A 20,670-nucleotide genomic window follows, 5' to 3' on the forward strand; every position below is an offset into this window, starting at 1 on the left:
CCGCGGCGCCGCGTGTTGCAGTGACGTCGGCTCTGTCTGCGAGTTCCAGAATTCTCAAACATCTCAGGAATGCTGGTTGGCGCGGGCTGCTGCCAAGCGCCTCCCCTGGCTCCGTTGCACCTTTTTTTTTTTTTTTCTTTTTTTTTTTTTGGTCCTGGACCCGTCAAGAAAACAATCTCCCATTTTTTCCACTTTAAATAACTACTTCTATTGGGGAGGGCTCTTTCTGGCGTGTTGGTGGTGAAAGTGGTGGAAGGGGCGAGGGGGGCGAGTTCAGAACTTTGCCTGCACTGGGAGGGTGGGAGGACCTGGGAGGGAGGAACAAAAGTGGTTTTGTTTGGTGATGCCGAGTTGACCGGGCAGCCCTGGAAGCCCTCACCCGGGAAGGCAGCGAGCTGTTTGCTTGTTTACAGAGAAGGTGAGAGTCAAGTTATCTATTGAGAGGTGAACGGGGAGGGGGAGTGCGTCTGTGAGCCAGGACTATTTGTGGATTTCATAGAGGCATGCTCGAATCAAGTCCCAAAGCTTTGGCATGGTGTTTATTAGCCAAGTTAAGTGTATTGCAAATTAATACCCGCACTGGCATTTATGAATGAGAAGAGGAAAAAAAAAATCAACTTCCCCCACTGTCTGGCAGATTCCCAGGCAGAGGTTTTCCCCCTTCCGCCCCCCTCCCTTTTTTGGTATGTCGTACTTGTTTGTTTTTGGAGGTTCCCACTTTAGTTCCAGCCCACTGCCTGGGTTGGAAGTCCGAGAGGAAACGAACGCAGGGAATTCTCCGGGAGGCTGACTTCTACTTCCTCACGGATGCGGGAGACTGGGTAAGCCCTTCCAGCCTCCCTCCGCGGGCGGGAGGCGATGCTAACTAAGCAGCCAGCCAAAAGCCGGGGGGACCACCTTGCAGTGATTTGTCCTGAGATCGTCACCTGTGTGTACTGCAATGCCAAACCAGATTCCAGCACTATTGTGCCCAGTGGATCTAAAGCTAAAAGTTATGTGGGGTTTTTAACACATTTCCTTGGGACCACTTAGAAGCCTCCCATTTCAAATGGATTGCAATGCTTTTCTAGTCAAGTACAAAGAAATAGATTAGAATATAATGTTCTGCAGTAAAACTGTTAGCAGAATATAAGATCCTATTCTGTCTTCCACACACTCAGTAGAAGACTCCCCTACAAAGCAATTTGCTTTAACATCATCAATATCATTAGTGTGATTGATAAATTTTCCCTCAAAATTTCAAAAACTATCTTCTTGTGCAATTTTAATAAAAACATACACAAGTAATTATGCTAATCTTTCTTTTATATGTGCTCTAGAACTCTTCGTCCTTTTTAAAGTGTAGGGCTGCTCAGTCTTCACAATGTAGCAGTCTTGCTTAAGAAGTCCTTCAGTGCCAACTTTTCTGTGAATGACTCTGCTAATCACAATGAGAAGCTATTGCAGTGAAAACATCCTCCAATAAAGAGAACTGTGGCAGGAAAGATTTAAGTTTCATTCATTCAAAAGTGCCCTTTCATAAGTCTAAGAGGCTTTTGCTAGTTGGGAGGAGGATCTCTAAGGCTTTGTCGGAGGGGGTTTGGGGTGCGGGGCTTACTTTTCAAGACTATGGCTTGTCAGGTGCTATGCAAATAAAGAGGAAAATCTGGGCCCTACTTCGTACTCAAGACAGTCCATCCATTATTATTTGGAACACTTTTTTTTTCCTGCATTAAAGCTTCATTATTGTTTCCCTCTTAATGAAGTGACTAGGGATGGGGGTGAGTAGGCGCAGTAGAGGGTGGGAGGAGGTCGTGGGGAGAGAATGGAGAGGAGTGTTCCTGGCTTCTGTTGTGGAGTCTTTTCTATTTGACTTCATGGTTGTAAGTATTTCCAGATGGTGAATCAGACACCAGACGTAACAATATTTCCATATTTGGGTATAGCAGTAGCCTGCGTTTTTAACATTTTTCTGCCTCTGTTATCCAACCACAAAGCATTCTTGACAGCTTCAAATGTTGTTAAATATAGACTTAACTTCTGTTCCCAGAGCAGGAAATTCTTCGGAATTCCTTGTTTTTCACGCAATCTGTCTATCATGATTTAAAATAAAATTATAGTGGATGATCCAACTGGCCGGTGGATATACCTTGCTCTTTTATTGAGGGGGGACGGAGGTCCGCAAAGAGATTCAGTCTGCCGCACAGCTTTGAAACACAGGCCATTCCGGAGATTCCTTTAAAAATCAAATTAAAGTTTTCTAACAAGGGTGTGTGGGTTTGTTTCTGGGCTTCATTTGGGGACTCTTGGAGGATGAGTTTGTCCTAGAGGAGAAACTTAGAGAACCTTACCATCAGCTACCCATTTAAGGCAGGGAGTATGTTGTTGGGGGTGGGGGGCGGCTGGAGCAAACAGGGCCAGGAGGTGGGGGAGAGGGAGAGACTGGAGGAACCTATGTGCACAGCCTTTCCATATACTATGTCCTGGTGCGCCTGCTAGTAAACGACAGCATCAGACGAGAGGACTGCAGCTCCTCACGTCCAGCTTAAGGATGGTCCAGAAACCCCAGATGTCCGGTCGCCTTCTCACCTCCTCCGCTGAGAGCTGCAGCTCAGTTCACGTTGACAGATTAGAGGGGAAATGTGCAAATGTTTATGGGTAAGTGTCTTCGGATGCTAATTCTGCATGGCTCTTTTGCTCTTTTTCCTCACTCCCTCCCTGCAGGGGCGCCCTGTGAGGGAATGATGGGCCCGTGTTGTTTCCTTGGGCTGCAAGACACAGAGAAGGAGCTGCTTGTCTTCGGCAGCTCCAAGCTTTGAGCTGAGTGATGGGGACATTTCTCACCCGCTGCTGCCAGGGAATTTTAGGTCACCAAAAGAAGGGTTCACTGTCTGGCGGCAACTGAGAATAATAATCACCCTAAAACTGCCAACTCCTGTTTCCCAGCCCTAGACTAGTGGTTCTCAAACTTTGGCGTGTCTCAGAATCACCTGGAGGGCTGATTAAGAGACTGATTGCTGGGCCCTACCCGAGAGTTTCTTAGTAGCTACATTTCTAACACGTCCCGAGGTGATGCTGCAGCTGCTGGCCCGGGGAATCACACCCTGAGAACCACCGCCTTGGACTGTAGGAGTGCCTCTACAGCGGTGTGTCTGCGCGGGCATGTGCCCTCTTGGTCAGGTCCTCGCCTGCACACCCAGTCTCACAACTACACTTTTTATAGCCACTTTAATGAACAGAACAATTTATGGTGACGGCGAAAGGTCAGCTTTAAGGTGGCGCCCCCGCGCCATCCTTTCTCTCCACCCCGCTCCGGGCCCCCACCCCCACCCTGTGGAGTGATGGTAGGGAGAGCCAGAGGTCATCGGGCTGGCGGCGGGACCTGGGTGGCCGGCGCGCGGGGAGGGCCTCGGCTGCCCTGGGGATCCCTGCGGAGACAGCGCGCAGGGTCCCCGCGGCGGGGAGACCGGGGGCTGGAGCGGTCGGCGCTCCAGGGCCGCTTGCCGCCCGCCGCCCCCTGCCGGCCGCCGGGCCCGCGCGCCCGAAGTCGCGGCGGTGGGCAGGACTCGAGGTTTCCGGCAGCGCGCGCCTCAGGACGCTTCCAGCCCCGGCCCATATTTGGTGAAAGTCTTTCAGGACTCCGTCATCCAGGTCCGGGGGGCGGCGGCGGCCCCCGGAGCGGGCCCCGAGACCGCGCGACCGCCGCGCTGCCGCGGAGTGCCGGCGCCTGGGCCTCGGGCCGCGGGGCCTCAGGAGCTGCGGGCGGGCGGGACCGAGCGCGCGCGGGAGACCGCCGCAGCCCGGCCGCAGCCGCAGCCCCGGCCCCGGCCCCGGCCCCAGCCCCCACCCCTGCGAGGGCCCAGGCCCACCCCGCGCTGCGTGGGAGGCTGGCGCGGAGGGCGCCGCGGCCGGATTATGTCACTTTTCCCGTCCACCCCACTGTTGACTCGTCCTCCCAGCGGGGCAGCGAGTTGCCGCGTTGTGCCAGACTTAGAGGGTACGCCCAGGCGCGGGGGTGTGGGTGTGTGTGTGTCAGAGGGTGGCGTTTGCTCCGACTTCGAGCCCACCCGAGAGCAGGGACATGGAATTGACTCCGGGGAGAAGTCCCCAAGGGCTGGGTCCTTTTATCCCGAGAAGGGAGAGAGGCTAGATTCGCTCTCGGCTTCTCTGGGTCTCTCACAACCCTTTCCTCTCTTACTCATCAGCAAGTCCCAAGGCGGGGGGGCGGGGGGGGCGGGCGCGGGGGGCGCGGACCCCTGGATGGGAAGCCCTAGCTCTGCTGTCCACTAGCCTGCAGCCTCCGGTAAGCTGTTCATCGTCTCTGGACCTTGTATCCTTCACCCGTCTTTTAGGAAAGGGGACCAGTAGGTAACAGAGCAGGAGTAGCCCTTTGCAGGGCTGTTTCTTGCCATTCCCTCCTAATAGTAAGAGAAGCAAACGCTTACACCACTTTCTGTCAGGCACCGTTTTGAATGCCTGCTGTATGTTGACTCATTGAATTCTCCAATGCCCCATTGAGGCAGAGCCTCTTGTTAACACCATTTTCTATCTAAGTGAAGAAATGGAGGCACAGAAGGTAAGTGGCTAAGCAAAAGACCCTCAGCTAGGAGGTAGCGGATTGGACACAGGCGTCTTGGTTCTAACAAGCCTCCTACTTAAACATTGTGCATACTGCCTATTCCCCATCTCTTCGGACATTCAGGCCCGTCCCCTCTCCGAGAACTTTACTTTATCTAACTCTATCACAGCTTACCCAGATATTCCAGGATAAATGCATCAGATAGAAAAATAGTTGATAAGTTAACTGCCCCTGTGCTAACCTCCAAGAATTGCCTAATGTACTGGCTCTTGGGGAGGAGGGGAGAAAGGATGTTGCATTTTAAAAGGAAAAGCCTTAATGCAAGTAAGTTTATATAGTGGGCTTTTAAACAATTTGGCAGGCTGGTGGGGAAGATATCTGGGGTCCCCAGATGGGGACCCTCTGATACCTCACCAGCCACACTGATCAAGGAGTCTCAATGTCTGGAGTAAGGCTTGAGCTGGTAGAAATTGCATTTGTCACAGAGAGAGAATTTTCAAGGTCACTTACTTGATAGCTTATCAGTCTGAGTGTGCCTTACGGGTTGAATATGTTTTTAACCTGTTTTTTTCTGCTAGACATTATGAATATAATTATCTATGTATCTGAGGACAAATTGATTATCCCCTTTGAACCCCGGATTTATTCAGAGCTCCTGGTGTGTCATGGCACTAGTGACATCAGAGAGAGGGCCTTAACATTGACCTTCCCGTGGAGGACTCTGCCGTCTGTCGTGGAAGTGGGTACAAGGTGCTGTGTGGACACTTCTCTGCCTGGGGAGTGAGGGTGGAAATACTCTGAGTCTGAAAGGATGAGCAAGAATCTGATACAGGGAAAGACATTTGGGACAGAGGGAAACAGAGCCTTGACCATGCATGACGAGGGTGCAACTAGTGTGTCTGGACCATAGGATTCCTTTGGGGAACTGGCAAGAGATGTTAACTAGGATGGTCTGCAAATGGCCTGACCTGTCATAACACTGGGACTCTGGTATTTGTGAGCCATGTGAGGTTTTGCCTTGGTTTCCTCATCTATAAGATAATGGGGTTGCCCCAGCTCAGGGTACATGCACTGAAGGGCTCACAGGGGTCAGGCAAGTAACAAAATGCCATTTCAAGGATTCATGGTGGCTCACACTAGGCCGCGGCACTGGGGAACCATGGTGATAGTGGGGACCAACCATGGGGGTCTGAGGGGTTGATAGGTGAAAATGTAGGTCCTGCGTTTGCCTGTTTTCTCGTTTTTTAGAGGATATCAGCGATCTGGATTTTTCTGTGAGGTCCTTTAATTTTTTAAATGTTGACAATTAATTAAAACAATGTTAAAAAGCCATCTAAGTTAATTCTAGGAAAATCAAAGAGGGCAACATCTGGGGGCTGCCAGTCGTGATCGCTGGCCTGCATGACTCTAGAACCTGTCCTGCTCCAGCATTCTGTTACTCCCAACCACTCACAAACTAATAGCACCCTGGGCTCCAGGTTTTAATTTGTCAGGTTGACGAGACTTTCATTTACTTAAGAATCAGGGCTGCCACTTAACTTAGTTGTAGGAGTTTATACTTTATAAACAAAATTAGAATGAGTCTTTTTCTTATTTTCTACTTCACTCACTCCCAGACACTACTGAGTCTCCTTCTTTCTTCTCCCCCTGAATTTATGTTATAACCAGCTGGCATTGTCTTAGCAGCATGATAGGAAACACTTTTTTTTTAGGGCGTCTGTAACCAGTGGGAACTATATCTGTTTATTTCCTCCACCTGGCATTTGTCCACAGGAAGCTAGGCATTTCTAACCCCCTCACCTTACAGAACTTATTATTTGGTGATAACACAGAAACATTTCATTGGAACAGACTAGAAGGCACCTCTCCCACTCCACCCGCAATCCATCTTCTAAACGTGATTGAGCAATATGATATATATTAATTATCAGTCACTATCAAATGGCTCCAGATGCAAACGATTAAGAATTAACCTCCTCTTGTGTTTTATTTCCAGAGATACCTGTCTCTTAATTGCCTACTTAAAACCCCCCATACCACATTCAGAGTTTAGAAAAGATTTGATTTGGGCACAGTACTTGAGCCCCCAGATCCTACAGAAAAATTGAAGCAATTTATTCTTGCAGATTTTTGCTGGTCTGAGGACGAAGAACAAAGGAGGATTCCGGCTGTTGGGCTGATTATGTGAAATAAGACATAAGACACGTTTAATGCTCAGCAGGATGCTTGGGACATAGTAAGTGCCTAATAAATTCCAATTACTGCTACAGCTAAGCCCCATCATTATCTTCACTTTTATTACAATTAGCATAGAATGAGCTAGCCTTATCCTCTAGAGAATATTCTGCATTCTTTGGACTAGATGAACTCAAGTTATAAAAACATTTGATAAATGGTATATAGATGAAGTAATTGAAAAAGTCCATGCAGCCCAGTTCTCTGGCTTGCACTGGAGTCCCAGTGACCATTTAAGAAAACACTAGAGCATTGCCTGTCATGGAATTGCAAATTTGCCTACAGGCAAAGGTGAGCCCTGTGACATTTTGCCTTGGTTTCCTCATCTATAAAAGATAATGTGGTGGCCCCAGCTCAGGGGCATGCACTCAAGTGCCCCAGGGACCAGCCAGGTACAAAACACCATGCCTGAGGACTATTGGCAGCCGGCTCCTGGCCTCAGCATATGGGAGCCATGGGGATAGTTCTATCTATGGGACCCGGCTTTTGCCTGCCAAAGACTAGGGAGTCAGTATATATAGATGAGTTAGTGATTTTATCTAATGTTTATACCCCTGTTGGTTATAGTATTCCATTTTATGTCCATTTAAATGATTAGAAAACTGAGGCTTAGCTAGCTCGCGTCAGTAACTGGTGCAAAGGCACAGAGCTGTTGAGGGAGAGCAGAGGGTCTGTCTCCAAAGGTTATTCTTTTAAGGAAGAACATGGGAGGGACTCCTGGGTTGCTCAGTCGGTTGAGTGTCTGCCTTCGGCTTGGGTCATGATCCCAGGGTCCTGGGCTCAATGGAGTCTCATATTGGGCTCCTTGCTCAGTAGGGATCCTGCTTCTTCCTCTGCCTGCCGCTCCCCCAGCTTGTGCTCTCTCTCTCTCTCTCTTTCTCTCTCTCTCGCTCTCTGACAAATAAATAAAATCTTTAAGAAAAAAACAAAGAACATGGGATTAGCCCTCCATGAAATCTGCATTAAAGTTTAGAAACTACCCCTCAACTTCTTGACTTCCCCTAACAACTGACTGTGGATGTTACTTAAATATATTTCTAAATGTTTCTTGGACTCATTTGGTTTTCAGTAATTGTGGGCCCCAGTTTCTTCACGAGAGTCTGGTAATGAATGAGTTAAGCCATAAAAGAGGGTTCCCTCCGCACAGGGACCCTTGCCTAAGCTTGCTCCAATTTCCTCTGGAGAAAAAGAGATGTGTCAGAACAAAGGAGGAACTCAGAGATTGAGAGATACTTCTGCTGGAACTTAGTCATCAGCATCAACTTTGTTACTTGAGGGAGACAGAGCCGCCACCTCCCACAACCATTGGTCACCCTTGCAACAGTTACTAAGCACGGAGCCCTCCAGGCACCCACCTTGAACACCCTGTGTCTCTGAGACTTACGCAAGTGTCTCTCAGCCTTGGATGTAAGGGTGGGGTGGGGTGCCCAAGGTTAGGACAATAAGTAAAAAGCAAAGAGCACTTTGAGGCTAGTCCCAGGCATTTCTTTTAAATCTTATACCCCCTTTCCTTTGAGTAGGTTTTAGCTCTCCAAAGAAAAGTGTTTTTAAACAGCCAATCTTTGTGTGTGTGTGTGTGTAGTTGTTTCTAACTTTTTTTTTCTTTCTTTTAAAACTGAGATACCATTGACGTATAACATTATATTAGTTTCAGGTGTACAACATATGGTCCAATATTTGTATATATTGGGAAATGTTCACCACAATATGTTTAGTTAACATCCATCACCACTCAGAGTTACAATGTTTTTTCTTGTGAGGTGAACTTTTTAAGATCTACTCTCTTAGCAACTCTGAAATATACAACACGGTGTTATTAACTATAGTCACCATGCTGTACATGACATCTCCAGGACTGATTTATTTTATAACTGGAAGTTTGTACCTTTGATCACCTAAACAGTCAATTCTTAATGGACAGAGATAATATGTGTTCAATGCTTGAATTTCTGAGACTCTGGGAAAGGCTGCTGGGGAATGATAACGTGTAGAATATATACTGAAGCATTGCAGATCCAGAAGATTGGTGATTCAGGTCAATCCTATCAATATGGTATGTGTGCCAGGCTTTGTGCTAGGTGGCAACCCAAAGAGAAATAGTATCTAGACTTTGCCACCATGGCTCTCGCAGCCGGGGAGGTGGGGGGGGGGGGAGATGTAGATGTTGATGCAGATAATACAATACAGTGATCTATGTTCTAGGTGCAATGCAACCAAGGGATGTCTAATTTAGAGCCCCACCCCTTAAAGATGAGAGGACTTGTTGAGTTAGTAAATTCTGATGGACGGGCGGGGTCAGGCGCAGCTCTGCACAGGCACTTGCATACACATTCCGCCTGAAGGTGGCAGTTGTAGAGGACGTGCACATCTTCGCGAGACATTAGGGAACACCCGAACGCAAGAACCTTAAGAGATGCATTGATTACAAACAAAAGCAGCCCTTTGGGTGCTGGTGGAAATTCTTATTGCGATGGATCCTTCTTTCTGAGAGAGGAGGGGAGGGAACTGACATTTATAGGACACCTGACATGAGCCAAATGCCTTAAAGGTGATCTCACGGGGTGTTCAGGAAAATCCTCTAAGATGAACATTTTAACATCTTTCTAAGCTTAGAAAGTGGGGATTCAGAGAAGTTAAGCAACTTGCCCAACACCAGGCAGTTAGAATGTGACCAAACAGGGATTCTAACCCAGTCCTGTCAGACTGCAAAGCCCATACCCATTTGCATTTCTGCGGCACTGTCCTGACTCTCTTGAGTTTCCCTTATGAGTGTTTCCTCTTTTTCCCCTTTCTTGTATTGTTACCACCTCACCTTTATAGAGCTAGCCTTTCCCTTTTTCTTAGCACTTTCAGATTCATTGATGTTGATGTCTTTGAGCCACTGGTGAGTCTAGCTTCTAAAAGGAGGTGCAGACTGAAGCAAATGGGATCATTACCATCTTGTCCACATCATCACCACATCGTTATAATCAGAGAGCCGGCATGGTGACATGCATCTCCACTTACACCTGCTTCCTTGCTGGGCACTGTGGAGAATGATTTAGATGGATGTGATTTCTGTTATCTGGGGGACAGATGACAAGTTCCAGAGGATGTGGAGTTTAATGAGAAATAACGAAGGAAGCGTTATTTGGGGATTCTGTGTTTGAAGGACAGAAGGGAAGTGCCAGGGCAGTCAGAGCCCGCAATCGAGGGCTGTGCAGGCTCCCTAAAGGCAAGGCAGTAACAACAAAAGATAACAGAAAAAGAGCAAGTACAAAGAGAGTGGAAACTCAGAAGGAAGCTAGGGGACTATACGAAGAGGGTAGTGGGCCAGTGCACTGAGGCGCGCGCGCACATGCGCACATTCATATGCTCCTGTGTCGCGGTTGGTGAGGATGGGAGGGCTGGAATGAGAAGATCATAGTGAATTATGACGTCCCCATGGATTCATTTTCTTGTTACCACAGTTGATCTAGATTTCATTCATCTTTCTTTTCTCTGGGCTTTCACCACGTTCTAGGTCATCGTTCTACTATTTTGAGTAGAGAACTTTACTCTCAGTCCAGGAAAGGGAACCAAAAAGGGCCTACTTTCATAGCTGGGCCATCAATTTTCAGGGGTTTGCAACCCTAAAAGCTGGGGCCACAGAAGGAGGTAGGGGTGAGGATGGGAAGGGGAGCAAACTCGGGGAAGCCTTCTGAAGTGGCATAAACTGAGAATTGAGACAATTTCCACTTGAAGTCACCTCTCCACTTATGAATCATTAACCATCTGGAACCAAATGCAGTTAATTTAGCACCACGTTGGAAAGCTTATAATGTGAACCACATTCCAGGGCCCGGGCATCCAGGTTTTAATCCTTTGTAAATGCCTCTCTTTTGGAACACAATTTGGTGTCAGTACATAGGAACTAAGAATTGTGCCAACTGGTGAGTCATCGCTCTCTGCTTTCTTCCAAAGCACTGTGGGAAAAGGATGGGCAGACTGGTTCAGATAAAACCCAGTCCCACCCAAACTCTCACTGAAGACTTGAAACAAATCCATTTTTTAAATGTTTTTAAAATCTAATTGAACTCAGAGAAATGATAATAAACCTCTGTTCTTTGCTTTCAACTTGGATCTGAAGGCTTGTTTTGTTTTTCTAAGTCTCTGGGCTATCACACGGGGTTATAATCCTTTAGTTTGTGCTTGCCTTTTAAAGGACATTTAATAAATGATGGCACTATGCTAGGTTGTTTTTTTTTTTTTAAGATTTCATTTATTTGAGAGAGAGAGAGAGTGAGAAACAGCATGAGAGGGTAGAGGGTCAGAGGGAGAAGCAGGCTCCCCACTGAGCAGGGAGCCCAATGAGGGCCTCGATCCCAGGACTCCAGGATCATGACGTGAGCCGAAGGCAGTCGCTTAACCAACTGAGCCACCCAGGCGCCCACATTGTGCTAGGTTTTGAGGATACAAAGATGTGGTCCCTGACTTTGAGGACCACATAGGCTAGAAGTGGTGAGAGCATGCGTAAATAATGTGTGTGAAAATACTGTGTAATAGATCCCTTCATAAAGGTACAGTGTGCACAATCTTTTCTGGACCCCTGTCTGAACATGGACCCATATAAGGGTGAGGGTCACTGCACTGGACAGTGTTGCTCTTGGAACTTCCATTGCTTCCTCTGCAAACTTGGAAGAACAAGCAATGTTTTTCTCTGCTTGAATTTAATTGACTCTGCTTATGATATAGTATCAACATGAGCCTTGGGAGTCCTCTGACAACCTCTCATTAATAAGGGTTGGATATTTTTGTATCAAATGCCTTTCCACTTCCCTTTGATAAGCCATCCAGGTATTTAGAGCCTTTTGGGTAAACTTACATCTTCTGGTGTTCTAATGATAACTAGGGGATATGTGAATTATATTTTTGGCCTTAGCTGAAATGGTGCATGATGAATCTCAAGATTGCTGTTTTATAGTTTTAAAGGTGATCCCAGTTATTTGAAGCTTTTTTCCTAGGCAGTTGACTACAGTGGGAGTGGACAAGAAGGGAGAGCATATTGAGTAAGAGGACTGTACTCCAGGATTCTATTACATTGGTGGCATTTTAGAGAATTGTTTAATTTGATTCCACCATTGTTTGTGGTGTGCCATCTGGTGGTGTTTCCTTTCTTCTATTTACTTTGGCTTTAGTTTTCTCTTATTTGTCAAGTTTCTTAATGTGGAGGCTGAGGTCACTGATTAAGACTTTTTTCCTTTCTGTTATAAGCTTTTAGTGCTATAAATTTCTCTCTAACCCTGGCTTCAGCTGCATCCCACAAATTTTGATATGTTGCTTTTATTTTCATTTGGTTCAAAGGACTTGCTACTTTCCTTTTTGATTTCTTTTTCACTTCCGAGTTACTTAAAAAAGTGTGTTATTTGGGATCGAACGATTTCGATAGTTTTCAAGTATTCTGTTATTTATTTCTAGTTTAGTTTAATTGTGGTCAGAAAATAAACTGTGTATGACTTGAATTCTTTTACATTTATTGAGACTTATTTTATGCCTCAGAATATGTTCTATCTTGAAAAGAATACCTATGCTGTGTGGGTAGAGTGTTCTATAAACGTCCGTTAGGCTAAGCTGTGTGAAAGTGATGTTCAAGTGTTCTGTATTCCCACTGATTTTTGTCTACCTAGTCTTTGGGTAAATGAAAGGGTAGTATTGAAACCTCCAACTGCAGTTATGGATTTATCTATTTTTCCTTTTAGTTCTGTCAGGTTTTGCTTGATATATTTTAAACATCTGTTATTAGGTGCATAAACATGTAAGTTTGCTAAATTCTCTTGAAAAATTAACCCCTCTATAATTATGAAATGACCTTCTGTGATACTTAATTTTATGTGTCAACTTGACTAAGCCATGGAGTACCCAGATATTTGGTCAAACCTTATTCTGGGTGTGTCTGTGAGGATGTTTTTGGATAAGATTAACATTTGAATTGGTAGACTGAGAGAAGTAGATTGCTCTCTCCATTGTTGGGGGGGGGGGGGGGGTGTTGATCCAATCAGCTGAAGGCCTAAATAGAACCAAAGACTGAGTAAGAAGAAATTCCTCCTACCTGAATGCCTTTGAGCTGGGAACATCTGTTTTTCCTGTCTTTGGACTTGAACTGAAACATCTCTTCTTCCTGGGTCTTGAGCCTGCTGGCCTTGGGACTGGAACTACACCATCAGTTCTCCTGGATCTCCAGCTTGCCAGCTGGAGATCTTGGGTTTTGTCAGCCTCCATACTCATAGGAGCCAATTTCTTATACTAAACTTCTTTTTTTTTTAAGGGGGGAGGGGCAAAGGGAGAGGGAGAGAGAAAATCTTAAGCAGGCTCCACACCCAGCTCGGATCGGTGGGATCTCACAACCCTGAGATGCTGACCTGAGCCGAAATCAAGAGTTGGACACTTAACCAACTGAGTCACCCAGGTGCCCCTAAACTTCTATATGTATATGTTAGTTTATATTATATATATTCATATAATGTATATTATATATATATATGTATGTATTTATATGTATATATATTTCCTATTGGTTCTTTTTCCCTGGGGAACTCTAATACATTCTCTTTATCCCTACTGATATTCTTCACTCTGAAATCTACTCCCAACTCCAGTTTTCTTTTGATTAGTGTTAGCATGTTATATTTTTTCATCTCTTACTTTTAATCTATGTGTGTCTTCACACTTAAAGTGGGTTTCTTGGGTGCCTGGGTGGCTCAGTGGTGAAGCATCTGCCTTTGGCTCAGGTCATGATTCCAGGATCCTGGGATCGAGTCCACATCTGGCTCCCTGCTCAGCAGAGAGCCTGCTTCTCCCTCTCCCTTCTACAGCTCCCCCTGCTTGTGCTCTCTCTATCTCTCTATCTCTCTCTCTCTCTCTGTGTAAAATAAATAAATAAAATCTTTTTTAAAATAAATAAATAAATAAAGTGGGTTTCTTGTTTTGCTTGTTTATCCAATGTAACAGTCTCTATCTTTTAATTGAGGTGTTTAGACCATTCACACTTAATGTGATTATTGATGCAGTTAGGATTAATCTGTCATCTTGCTGTTTTCTACTTGTCCCATCTATTCTTTATTCCTCTTTAACATTTTTCTTTCTTTTTCAGACTGTATTTTTTTTAATAATTCTATTTTACTCCTTTTATTGGCTTATGGGCTATAACTCTTTGTTAATTTCAGCGGTTGCTGTAGGGTTTACAGTATACATTTTAAATCTATCACAGACTACCTTCAAGTGATTTTATACTGTTTCACATAATATGAGTACCTTACGACAGTACAACAGTACTTCTCCCTGAAGCACTTCTTTTAATGTTTCTTGTGCAGGTGTGCTGGTGATGAATTCTCTCAGCTTTTCTGTATTTAAAACAGAATTTGTCGCATTTTCCTTTTTTAAACTTTTTTATTTTGAAATAATGTAGACTCCAGGAAGTTGCAAAAAAAAGTATTAGAGTCAGTCCCATGAACCTTTCACTGACCTTTCTCTAATGGTGGCATCTTATAACTGTAGTACAATAAAACCAGGAAATTGACGTGAGTACAGTACTGTTAACTAGCCTACTTACCTTATTCAGTTTTCACCAGTTGTTTCATGTACTCATTTGTGTATTTTACCTTCATATTTGAAAGTTATTTTTACTGGATATTGGACTTCTATGTTTCCAGTCTTTTCTTCCATTAAAAGATGTCTCACTGCTCTGGCTTGTGTTGTTTCTGATGAGAAGTCTTCTGACATTCTTAGCTTTATTCTTCCCTATGTAATGTATCATTTCTGTGGCTTCTTTTAAGAATTTTCTCTTTATCACCAGTTTGAAGCAATTTGATTGTGATGTGCCTTGTGTAGTTTTCTTATATTTCTTGTGCTTGGGATTCTAGGATCAATGGGTTTACAATTTTCATCAAATTTGTAAAAATTTTTCAGCCATTATCCTCAAATATTTTTTGGTCTCACATCACACTCCCTTTCTGCATTTAGGACACTCCATATTAGGTCACTTGAAGTTTTTCCCAACTCACTGGACTCTCTTTATTTTACTTTTAGTCTTTTTATTCCTCTATGTGTTTTATCCTGGATAATTTTTAAAGCTATGTCTCAAGTTCATTTATCTTTTCTTTTATGATAGACATATAATCTGCTGTTAATCACATTTATTGTATTTTTTTTTACATTTATTATATTTTTCATCTCAGACATTCTATTTTCAACTCTAGAAGCTTGATTTGGGTCTTGAAAATATCTCCATGTAGCTACACAGCAGTTAATCTTTTTATGACCTGACCTTGTTGAATATATGGAATATAGTTATAATAACTCTTTTAATGTCCTTTTCTGAGAATTCTATCATATGTGTCATTCCTGGGTCTGTTTCTACTGAATGCTTTTTCTCCTCAATATAGATCATATTTTCTTATTCATTTGAAAGCTTGGCAATTTTAGATTGGATGTCAGATATTGTGAATTTTATTTTCTTGGGTGCTAAATATATTTATATCCCTAAAATTATTCTTAGATTTTATTCTGGAACATAGTTAGGTTACTTGGAAACAATTGAATCCTTTCAAGTCTTGTTTTTAAGCTTTATTAGGGACCAGAGAGCATTTAGTCTAGGCTGAATTTGTCCCCACTACTGAGGCTAAACCTTTCTGAGTACTTCAACTGCTGTCCCCTGTCTTAAGAAGTTTTTCACTCTGGCTGGTAGAAGCACAAACTATGTCCAGTTCTGTGTGTGTTCCAATAATTGTTCCCTCCACTCCTTTTAGACAGTTCTTTCCCCAGCCTTGGATAGTTCCTTACCTGAATACACCATTCATTCAGTACTTAGTCGATGACATGAAGGCTGTGCTTTTCAGATCTTTTCTGTGCAGCTCTTCCCTGTTCAGTACTTTGCCCTATTTTCTCTAGACACTTTGGCTTCTCTAGACACCTGTCTCTGTCAGATCAACTCAGGGAGACTGCTGGACTCTGACAGGGTCCCCCTGCCTGAGCTGCAGCCTGGATATTCTTTTCAGGCAGTGAGCCGGGGTAATTGTAGGTCTCATCTCTTTTATTTTCCCACTCTAAGCAATCACTAGACTGTACTGTTTGATGTCCTATGTCTATAAAATGTTTCCTATATTTTGTCTGGCTTTTTTATTTGTTGCAGGTGGGAAAGTAAATACGGTCATTGTTTCTCCATTTTAGCAGATAATAGAAGTCCTGCAACTGGAATTTTGCTGAAGAAACTTTATTGGCTCCCTAGGGCTGCTGTAACAAAGTATCACAAACTGGATGGCTTAAAACAGCAGAAATATATTCTCTCACAGTTCTAGAGGCTCAAAGTCCAAACTCAAGGTGTCAGCAGTGCCATGCTCCTTCCAAAGACTCTTCCTTGCCTCTCTTAGCTTTTGGTGGTTGGCTGCAACCCTCGGCGTTCCTTGGCTGTAGATGCATCACTCCAATCTCTGCTTTCATCTTCACATGGCCTTCTCCCTGGTGTGCCTATGTCTCTGTGTCCAAATTTCCTCTTCTTATAAAGGCACCAGTCATTGGATCAGTGGTGCCTTTGGTCCATTGGTGGATCCTAATCCACCCCAATCCAGTATAATCTCTTCTTAACTTGATTACATCTGTGTCTTAGTTTGGGGTGCTGTAACAGAATATCATAGACTGGGTAGCTTAAAAAAACAAACATTTATTTCTCACAGTTCTGGAGGCTGGCAAGTCTAAGATTAAGGTCCCCAAGAGACCCAGTGTCTGGTGAGACCACTATTCCTGGTTTGCAGATAACTGTCTTCACTGTGTCCTCACTGCAAAGAGAGCAGAAAGGTATTCCTCTCTCTCATGTCTCTTCTTATAAGAACACTGATCCCATTCATAAGGACTCCACACTCATGACTTAATTACGTCTCAGAAGCTCCATTTTCATACATCGCCCACATTGGCAATTTAGGCTTCAACATGAATTTGTGGGGATGGGGCCATAAACATTCAAACATTCAGTCCATAGCAATCTACAAACACCCTACATCAAATAAGGTCACATTCACAGGTACCAGGAGTTAGAATTTTAACATATCCTTTAGGGGGGGATACAGTTTAACTCGTAATAGAAATATGTATTCTTCTTTTTTTTTTTTAATAAAGTAAGCTGTACGCCCAATGTGGAGCTTGAACTCATGACCCCAAGATCAAGAGTTGCATGTTCTACCAACTGAGCCAGCCAGGCATCCCTTTCTTCATTTTTTTATGTTTTATTAAGTTTTTTTTATTTTTATTTCAGTATAGTTAACATACAGTGTTATATTAGTTTCAGGTGTATAAATATAGTGATTCAACAATTTTATACATTGTTCAGTGCTCATCACCTTTAGTCCCTATCACTTATTTCTCCCATCCCCCACCCTATGCTTCTTGATTAAAGTATATTTTAAATAAAACAAAGGTGACTGACTGATCTTTTGGGGAAACTGTTAAAATACTCTGCATTATTAGTTTATCTTTAGATATCCTCAAATATTTATGATAGTTTCTTTTTTTTTTCCTTTAAGAAGGAGATCAGTTTTATTTTATTTTTTTAATAAGATCTTTATTATGAAAGTGATACAAACCACATTACAGCTGATACAGAAAATAGAGGGAATAATCAGCTATAATTTTATGATAGTTTCTAAATCAATTCCATATTTATCTTAATTATGATTTGTTAATACAATGAAATTATTGCTTTAAAACCATATTGGTTTTTTTTAAAAAAATAAAGCCATTATATATTTTTTGGTCTTCTGTTTCACCCTGAACCAAAGGGATTATTAGGGATTAACAGGGTTCAAACTGGAAATTGTAGGAATCAGCTGCTGTGATGTTATTTTAAGAGTAGCTTCTTGCCTGAGGATTAAAATATGTAGTCAATTAAATCTTCATTATTTGGAGGGATTAGAAGAAATGCTGCCAAATAGGCTGACCCTTGGTTTCATTTACAAATTCTTTTTAAAGGAAAGCCAGGAAGGAATCACTCACATACTCATCCAATCTCTAATAAAGTTTAATTCCATAAGCTAATATCATCAATGACAGAACCATGGTCAAAATTAGAACACAACTCATAGAGGTCTACATTCTAAAAGGACTTCCCTTAGGGTGATAATAAATGTTTAATCATCCATGTGCCCACAGATCCACAGGCTTTCTTTTTTTTTCTTTTTAAATATTTTATTTATTTATTTGAGAGAGAGAATAAGAGAGAGAGAGAGAGAACACAAGAGGGGGGAGGGTCAGAGGGAGAAGCAGACTCCCTGCTGAGCAGGGAGCCCAATGTGGGACTCGATCCCGGGACTCCAGAATCATGACCTGAGCTGAAGGCAGTCGCTTAACCAACTGAGCCACCCAGGTGTCCCCACAGGCTTTCTGAAGTGGAAGGGAATTCTGACATCGCCATCATCATACTTAATATAATGTACTATTTTAATTGTCTGTTTATGTGACTTTCTCCCCGAGAAAACCGTGAGACAACAAATACCTTGGTACTTACTTAACACAGTATAATGTACTAGGTTTTCAGTAAATATTTGTACAAGAGATGACAACAGGAAATGAGGAAGAAAGGACCAAACAAGTGAATGAATAAGGCCCAAATAAATTTAGCATCATGTCAATGGCTACACAGATAATGATAGGGTAGAACTAAAACTTGCTTTCCCAGTTCTCAAGTAGTTTTCTTTACCAAATCTCCTAAATTTATTATCTCTTTAAAACTCAGTTCTTTATCTACATTTTACTAATTTTTGTGAGTAATAATAGATAGCACCCTTACAGTACTTACTGTCTTCCTGGTATTTTTCTAAGTGCTTTCAATATATTAAGTCACTTGATCTTTATAACAACCCTATGAGATAGGCACTATTTTCCCTACATTACAGGAAACTAAAATACAGAGATGTTAAGTAATATGCTCAAGGTCACATGTCTAGTAATTGGTAAAGCCGAGATTGGAACCCAGGCAGTCAAACACTAGAGTATGTATAAACCACTGTGATACATTCCCTGAAATAGAGTCACATTATCTTTTTGTTAAAGTTGTGTGAGGAAAAGTAATACTTAGCAATACAAAATAGCATAATACAAGTTTTATTGCACAAAGAACATATATGTTTTAAAATGTCAGTTGATTTAATGTTTAAGATGCTCATTATGTTTTATTTTCCATTGAAAGATACAGAAGCAATAGAAAAAATAATGCTTGTAAACTAAAATTATTGAGAAGTAAATTAAAGATATTCCTTGGGTAGTAGTTTGACAGGGTTTTTATCCACAATATCCAAAAAGTCAGAATTGATTCTTTGTTTCTCCAAGGAAGTTAAGACTTACTCTTTTTAACCTTTTCTGTATAGTTCTAAAGTGAAAGTCGTTCTAGTGCTATTCATTTTTTTTAGTTGATTGCTCTAGGGTTTGCAATATACATTGTTAAACTTATCACAGTCTTCTTTCAAATATTATTATGTGGCTTCATGCATAATGTAAGAACCTTACAACAGTATAATTCCATTTCCCTCTCTGATCCTTGTGCTATTGTATTATATATTTTACTTCTATGTATGTTTTAAGCTCCACATGCCTGGTAATTCTTTTTGCTTCAGTCAACTATCTTTTAAAGAAATTTTAAAATGAGAAGAAAAGCACTTCAAATTTATTCACATATTTATCATTTCTGATACTCATTTTTCCTTTGTATAGGTCCAAATTTCCATCTGATATGATTTTCCTTTTGCTGGAGAAACTTCCTTGAACGTAATTTTGTAGCTCAGGTATGCTGATGTTAAGTTCTCTCTGCTTTTGTTTATCTAAGACAGTTTTTATTTTGCCTTAATTTTTGAAAATTTTTTTGCTTCCCCATCCCCCTTTGGCACTTAGAAGATTTTATTCCATTGGCCTTTGGCTTCCATGTTTCTGAAAAGAAGTCAGCTGTCATTCATATTTTTTTGTCGCCTCTAGGTAATCAGTCTTTTCCTCTGGCTGGTTTTAATTTTTCTCTTTATCATTAGTTTTCAACAGTTTGGTAATCATGTGCCTTGGTGCTGGGTTTTATTGTTGTTTGTTTTTGTTTTTATCCTGCTTGAGATTCATAAAATTTCTTGGATCTGTGGGTATATAGTTTTTGTCAAATTGGAGAAATTTCTCACTATATAATGCCTTCACATATTTTTCTGTTTTCCTACTCCTCTCCTGGGACTTCAATTTCACAGCTATTAGACTGTTTGCTGTTATTCCAAAAGTCATGAAAGTTCTGTTTGTTTTTTTCTTCTTTTTTGTAGCCTTTTTTTTTCCCCTCGGTGCTTAATTTTGGATATATTCTAAATTGTTATACCCTCAAATTCACTATTAATTTTTCTCCTGATTCTGAATCACACTTTCCTGCTTCTTGCCATGTCTAGTAATTTGCTTTTGGAAGCTGAGTACTATAAATATTATGTTGTTGAGTTTCTGTATTTGTTCTTTCTTTGGATAGTGCGGCTTTGTTTTGGCAAGTGGTTAAGTTACATGCAGATTAATTTGACCCATGGAAGGCCTTATACTTTTCTAAGGCACGTGTAGAGTAGCCTTCTACTAAGATGTGACTCTACTGTGTCTGTACTGAATGATCTAGAATGTCACTGAGGTCTCTACTAGTCAAAATTAAAAATCAAGGATGCAATTTAAAAGAAGCCGGTCAGGATGGCTTCACTGCGAAGGTGATGGTTTACACATAAATGCTATTCTTTTGCTTTTCATTGCTGGAGCAGTGGATGTGAATTATTCTGATAATATTGATATATAATATGAAACTGCTTTGCAGGTCATAACATTTTATACTTTTACCAACAGTTTAGGAGAATGCCTGCTTCACAATATCCTTGCCAAGT

General features: G+C 42.3%; 1 protein-coding gene across 1 annotated transcript in view; it reads left to right on the top strand.

Moving 5' to 3' along the window:
- Positions 1–343: 343 nt before the first annotated feature.
- LOC116626079 overlaps positions 344–20,670 on the top strand; it is a 92,636-nt gene continuing 72,309 nt past the window's right edge. Inside the window, exons 1-2 of the mRNA XM_032395218.1 lie at positions 344–350; positions 598–821. Of these exons, the coding sequence (XP_032251109.1) occupies positions 344–350; positions 598–821 (231 nt within the window). The remainder of the gene's footprint in view (positions 351–597; positions 822–20,670) is intronic.

This window comes from Phoca vitulina, unplaced genomic scaffold (assembly GCF_004348235.1).
Source record: "Phoca vitulina isolate PV1807 unplaced genomic scaffold, GSC_HSeal_1.0 scaffold2, whole genome shotgun sequence".
Taxonomy (NCBI): Eukaryota; Metazoa; Chordata; class Mammalia; order Carnivora; family Phocidae; genus Phoca; species Phoca vitulina.